The 7,005-nt window shown below is 42.5% G+C and overlaps 1 protein-coding gene across 1 annotated transcript; it reads right to left on the minus strand.

The window, feature by feature from the left end:
• Window positions 1-6,459: 6,459 nt before the first annotated feature.
• LOC102773748 (heat shock protein beta-1-like) lies at window positions 6,460-7,003 on the minus strand (the record flags this gene model as incomplete). The annotated part of the gene is given in 2 exon segments (XM_015558445.1): window positions 6,460-6,982; window positions 6,985-7,003. Coding segments are annotated over 2 exon segments (411 nt in total), but the record flags the coding sequence as incomplete, so codon positions are not given.
• Between the last annotated feature and the right edge of the window lie 2 nt (window positions 7,004-7,005).

Below are 7,005 nucleotides of genomic sequence, written 5' to 3' on the forward strand. Positions count from 1 at the left end.
TTCTGCTAGAATTTTGTTGAAGATTTTAGCATCTATGTTCATCGGAGATATTGGCTTGTAATTCTTTGTCTTTGTAGTGTCTTTATCTGGTTTTGGTATTAGGGTAATGCTGGCTTCATAGAAAGCGTTTGGAAGTGTGCCTTCCTCTTGAATTTTTTGGAATAGTCTGAGGAGGATAGGTTTTAGTTCTTCTTTGAATGTTTGGTAAAACTCCCCTGTGAAGCCATCTGGTCTAGGGCTTTTGTTTTCTGGAAGATTTATGATGAATGTTTCAATTTCCTCCATAGTTATCAGCCTATCCAATTTTTTTTTTCCTGACTAAGTTTTGGAAGGTTGTAGTTTTCTAGGAATATGTCCAGTCCTTCTAGGTTGACCAGTTTGCTGGAATAGAGTTGTTCATAGTATTTATTTATTTATTTTTACAATCCTTTGTATTTCTATGGGGTGTGTTGTTATTTCACCTCTTTTATTTCTGATTTTGTTTATTTGAGTCCTCTCTCTTTGCTTCTTGGTGAGCTTGGCTAGAGGTTCATCAATCTTGTTCATCCTTACAAAGAACCAGTTCTTGGTTTCATTAATCTTTTTTGTTGTGTTTTTGGTCTCTATGTCATTTATTTCCACTCTGATCATTATTATTTCTTTCCTTCTCCTCACTCTGGGATTTTATTGCTGCTCTCTTTCTAATTCTTTAAGTTGTACAGTTAGATAATTTATTACCAGTTTTTCTTGTTTTTTGAGTTTAGGTCTGTAATGCTATGAACCTCCCTTTCAGGACTGCTTTCACTATGTCCCAGAGATTTTGGAGTGTTGTGTGTTCATTTTCATTTGTTTCCAGGATTTTTTTTGATTTCTTCTTTGATCCCTTTGGTAACCCAATCATGGTTTAATAATGTGCTATTTAGCCTCCAAGTGTTTGAATTTTTTATTTTTTATTATAGTTTATTTCTATTATTATGCCATTGTGATCTGAGAAGATGCTTGGTATGATTTCTATCTTCTTGAATTTGGGGAGACTTTGTGTGACTGAGTATGTGGTCTATTTTTGAAATTTTCCCATATGCAGGTTGTATTTTCATTGTTACAAATTGAACATAATTAAAGCATAGTGATTAATCACAAAAACAATATGTAATTATATATGTGTTTTCCAATGGTCTTAGGAGACCCCTGTGAAAGGGTCGTTGGACCCCCAAAGGGGTCGCGACCCACAGGTTGAGAACCACTGGTCTAGAGGATTTACCCAGTGATGTCAATGGGGTATTAAAGTCCCCTAGTATGATTGTACTGCTGTCAATTTCTCCCTTGATATCATCCAGAAGTTATTTTATGTATTTCGGTGCTTTTGCATTCGGTGCATATATGTTTACAAGGGTTATATCCTCTTGTTGCATGAATCCCTTCAGTATTATGAAGTGGCCTTCTTTTTTTTTAATATATTTTATTGATTTTTTACAGAGGAAGGGAGAGAGATAGAGTCAGAAACATCGATGAGAGAGAAACATCAATCAGCCACCTCCTGCACATCCCCCACTGGGGATGTGCCCACAACCCAGGTACATGCCCTTGACCAGAATCGAACCTGGGACCTTTCAGTCCGCAGGCCGACGCTCCATCCACTGAGCCAAACCGGTTTTGGCATGAAGTGGCCTTCTTTATCTCTTGATATGGCCTGCACTTTGAGGTCTATTTTGTCAGATATAAGTATTGCCACTCTGACTTTTTTTTTTCCATTTTAATTTGCCTGGGGACTATTTTTCCATCCCTTCACTATCAGTCTGTGTGAATCCTTTGTTCTGAGGTGGGTCTCTTGTAAACAGCACATATATGGGTCATGTTTTTTTATCCATTCAGCCACTCTATGTCTTGAATGGTACTTTTAGTCCATTTACAAGTATGGTTATTATTGATAGGTACTTGTTTGTAGCCATTTTTATTCTTTATGCCTGTGTTCCTTCTTCCCTTTCTGTTTCTTCTTTTTACAACAGTTCCTTTAACATTTCTTACATTGCAGGCTTGGTAGTGAAAAACTCTCCTAACTTTTTTTTTCTTTTTGTCCATGAAGCTCCTGATTTCCCCTTCAATTTTGAATGATAGCCTTGCTAAATGGTGTATTCTTGGTCTCAGACCCTTGCTTTTCATCACTTTGTATACTTCATTCCATTCCATTCTTACCTGATGTGTTTCTGTTGAGAAATCATTTGATAATCTAATGAAAGGTCCTTTGTAGGTAACTCTCTGTCTCTTTCTTTCAGCCTTTAAGATTCTCTCTTTGTCATTAACATTTGTCATTGTAATTATGACATGTCTTTGTGTGCATCTTTTTTGTGTTCATCTTGTTTTGGACTCTGTGCTTGTGTGAATTTTTTCTTCCCCAAATCAGGGAAGTTTTCTGTCATTTCTTCAAATAGGTTGTTCAAACTTTGATTCTCTTCTTGTCCTTCTGGAACCGCTATTATACATAGTTTACTTTGTTTCATGTTGTCCTAAAGCTCCCTTAGGTTCTCCTCCAGATTTCTAATTTTTGTTTCCAATTACTGTTCAGATTGGGTGTGTTTACTGCCCTGTCTTCTAACTCACTAATTCAGTCCTCAGATTCTTCTACTCTATTGTTGAAACCTTCCCTTGTGTTTTTTATTGTAGCTATATCATTTTTTATTTTCTCTTGATTCTTATGTAAGTTATTGATTTTCCCATCCATCCAGTTTATGAACTGTATGACTCTTACCCTGAATTTTTTTCGACATATTGCATGCCTTCATTTCATTTAGTTCCTCTTCTGGTGATTTCTCCTATTCAGGTTGTTTATTTGAATCCATATTTTTGCTTCTCTTTCTGTCCTTAGGCTGCCTTCTTGGGTTCTGAGGGGTTAAAGCCCCTAGCAGTCTCATGGTCCTGGAATTGCTGGCCCCAGGGGCTGGGTCTGCCTTGAGTTCCACACATTTTTGGCTCTTATCTGAGTTTTATCCCATTCTCCCATGGTTCTGATCCCTCAGTTATCTGTTTCTTGGGGTTGGCGGTGGCAGGTGCATAGTTCCTCTGGTGTGTGACTCTCTGTGAGGGCTAAAAGCCCTCAAACATGCCATTCACTGTGTGGCCCCAGCCCCCAAGGCAGGATGGTGTACTAGATCCCTCTTGCAGTAAACTTGCAGTGTGGTCCTGTGACCTGTGGTTGGGCTGTCCAGAGCACAACAACAGCTCTGATCTGGGTTAGGGGTAGGGCGCATGCCAGGTAACAGCTCTGTCTATGCTGAGTGCACAGCGTGTATAGACCAAAGGTTCTGTCTGCATCTGGGTCATAGAACACGCTGTGATGCAGCTCTGTCTGTGCCTGGGGTGGGGTGCACACCAGCCGAATGCTCTGTATTGATGGCAGAGCATCCACTGGCCCAAGTTTGTGTTTCTGCCTGGGACATAGCACACACTGGGCTGAGGCTCTGTCTTTGCCAAGGGCAGGGCGCTCACTGGGCAACTACTCTATCTGGGTGGGAGGTGTAGCATGCACTTGATTGCGGTTCTGTATTGGGATCAAGGATGGAGCGGGAAATGAGGTACCCATAGCTTGCACTCAGCATGGGTACCTGAGGTGTGGGATCCTGGGATGCTGGGTTTGGGCTCCTGCTAGGAGGCATAGCTTAGGAGGTCTTTCTGGTGCACTCTCACTGCAGATATATGGGACCCATGTGTGGTACTACATTGCTCACTGTTGGAGCACCATGGTGGTTCCACATGGGTTATGGCTGGCAAGCAGATCCCTGTACAGGTCCAGGGGTACTGTCTGGATGTTGGTGTGACAGCACTCCTAGCTTCCTTTCCTCCCCTCTACAAGATTGCATGGTTTCCATGCCAAAGCCAATGTGGCCTGAGGGTGCCTGTGGTGGTAGCAGGGACTCCCTGTGTAGGAGAGCCCCATCTGCCAGTCCCTGGGACTCCTGCAATATCTATTTGACCCCTCACTCACCCACACACATACCACACATGTCCACACACATCCCTTTCACTTCTTTACTCTGTCACACTCCCTCTTGTAATCCTGTTGCCCTCCATTTTGGATCTTCAACCTTTGATATTTTAATAATGATGTCTCTTGGTGTGGGCCTCTTTGGGTTCCTCTTGTTTGGGACTCTCTGTGCTTCTTGGACTTGTAAGTCTATTTCTTTCATCAGGTTGGGGAAATTTTCTATCATTATTTCTTCAAATAGGTTTTCAATATCTTGCTCTCTCTCTTCACCTTCTGGCAATCCCATATGTGAATGTTGGTATGTTTGAAGTTGTCCCAGAGGATCCTTATACTATATTCATATTTTTGGATTCTTTTTTTCTTTTTGCTCTTCTGATTAGGTGTTTTTTGCTTCCTCATATTCCAAATAATTGATTTGATTATCAGAATCCTCTTCTCTACTATTGAATCCCTATAAATTATTCTTTGTTTCAGTTAGTGTGGGCTTAATTTCTGGCTGGTCCTTTTTCATTTCTTTGAAATTCTCACTAAGATCCTTAAAAGGCTCACTATGTTCCTTGGTGCTCTCATACATCCTTTGAAGCTCTCATTAAGATCCTTTAGTAACCTCATAATAATTATGTTGAACTCTGTATCCAGTAGTTTGCTTGCTTCCATTTCTTTCATTTGTGATATGTTTCTTTGTATCTGCATTTTGACAGCTTCCCTGTGTTTGTTCCTATGTATTACTTAGAGATTCTATGTCTCCTGGAATCATAGAGTCAACTTGTGTAGTAGGTTCCTCTATGGTCCAGTGGCTCAACCTCCCCAGTCACCTGTGCTGGGCACTCTAGGTGCACCCTTGTGTGGGCTGTGTGCTCAGTGTTTTAAGTTGGGCCTTGGTTGCTAGTGGCATCACTGGGAGGAATTGATCTTTAGGTCAATTGGCTGTGAAGACCACCTTCAAATACAGTGGAAGAGCTTCTGTGCAGGAGACAACCCTATGGAGCAGGACTTGTTTAAGTAGAGCTTTAGTGCTCACTGAGTCTGTCCATTGAGTGTGTCACTTGTGGATGTGCCAAGTTATAATCTGGCATGGTCTGAATCTCTCTACTGGGTGCACTGGCTCTGGAGCCTCCCAGGATGTGCAAAGTCAGCCACTACCTGGGGACACCTGGCAAGCACTACAGAGATATCTGCAGGTAGATGCTACTTTTACTGGGCTTGGAAATACCTTGGCAAGGCTTAGTTGTGAAACAATGTAGGCTGGTACTAGTGTTGAGTCTTGGGTCTCTTATTGATAGATATGGGGCATGCTTATGCCAGCTGCTTCTTGTTTGAGAGATTATAGAAAATTCTGAACCCTGAGCAGGGGCATGCCATTCATATGAAAAAGTGGCTGCAAACAGCTTGGATGGTACTGCAAATGGGATGCAGTAGGGTTTCAGGGACTCACCAGGGTGAAGAGAACAGTGTTGGCCATGCTGATGGAAACTCAGATATGGCTGCCAGTCAGCACTGCGACACATGAGGTCGCAGCATAGTACAATCATTCTAGTCTAGGAGAAAGCCACCCCTATGTTCTGGCCCCAATGCCAGACGATCCAGTTCCTTATTGTATGTCCCTGGATTCCCCCAAAGCCCCAACACAGCTGCCCTGCACTGGAGCTCAGAAGAAGTGGTACCTTGTAAGTTCAAGTATTGGCCCTTTAAGAAAAACTGCCTTGGTCTCCAGCATCCTCTGAGCCACTCAGCCATAATTCCCATTAGTTTTTAAAGCCCAAACTTAGGGTGACTTCTCTTCCCAGGTCTGGAAACCTGGGCTGGGGATCTGGTGTGAGGCTGGGAACACTTGCTTCTCCTGGGAGGCCTCTGCAGCTGAGATATCCCTCCTGATGAAAAAAGAAAAATGGCACATATAAGTGTTAGACCAGCCTGTTCTGTGCCTCTACCCTCCTACTAGTCTCAATATATTTTCTTTACTCCTCTAGTTGTAGGAATTCCATTGAGCCAGATTTCAGGTGGTTGTGAATAATGGTTGTTCTATATTTTAGTTGTAATTTTGATGTGGCTGTGGGAGATGGTGAGTACTGGCATTTACCTGTGCTGCCATCTTGGTTCTCCCAGCATAACTCATTTGGGATTAATTAATGTTGTTTCATGAATCAATAGTTTATATCTTTTATCACTGAGTATTATAATATTGTGTGGCTATACCATAATTTATCCATTCATTGTTATTGTTGTTTCAGTGGTTATTAATAGTAATACCATAATCATTAACATAAGGTTTTAGTATAAATAGAGGTTTTTATTTCTCTTGGGTTGATATCTAAGTGTGGGATTACTGATTATATAGAAGGTATATGTTTAAATTTATAAGAAAAAACAAGATGTTTTCAAAAACAATTCTGCAATTTTGCCTCTCCTTCAGCAGAGAAAGGGTTTTGGCTGCTTATCATTTTTGGATGATGTACATTTTAAATAGCTGAAGATATAATCCTATTGTTTGGTGTACATTCTTTTTTTTTTGGCAGTTGCTTTGAACTTTATTTGAGAAAAACAGAACATAAACCTATCAAAAGAGCAGACAGGCTGACAGGTGGGGATGGTCAGTGATAGCTAATGTGGGTGTGAAGCAGGGCAAAGGCCTTTACTGGGTTCCAAATTGCTCGGACTTCCCAGCTCCTGGGCCCCCAAGCTGGGCACGAGCCTCGAAGGTGACAGGGATGGTGATCTCTGATGACTGGCTGGCTGGCTTGGGCATCGGGGTCTCCACGGTGAGCGTGCCCTCAGGGGACAGGGAATAAGACACCAGGATGGGGTCCACACCAGGGGGAAGCGTGTATTTCCGAGTGAAGCATCGGGAAATGTAGCCGTGCTCATGCTGTCTCTCTTCCTGCTTGCCGCTGATCTCCACCACGCCTTCCTTGGTCTTGACCGTCAGCTCCTCGGGGGCGAAGTGGTTGACGTCCAGGGACACGCGCCAGTGGTCGGGCGTGTGCTGGATCTCGGAGATGCCGCTGCTGAGTTGTCGGCTGAGCCGCGGCTGTAGGCGGGCGCAGCCA

The sequence above is a fragment of the Myotis davidii genome, unplaced genomic scaffold, assembly GCF_000327345.1.
Source record: "Myotis davidii unplaced genomic scaffold, ASM32734v1 scaffold1351, whole genome shotgun sequence".
In the NCBI taxonomy this organism is placed as follows: Eukaryota; Metazoa; Chordata; class Mammalia; order Chiroptera; family Vespertilionidae; genus Myotis; species Myotis davidii.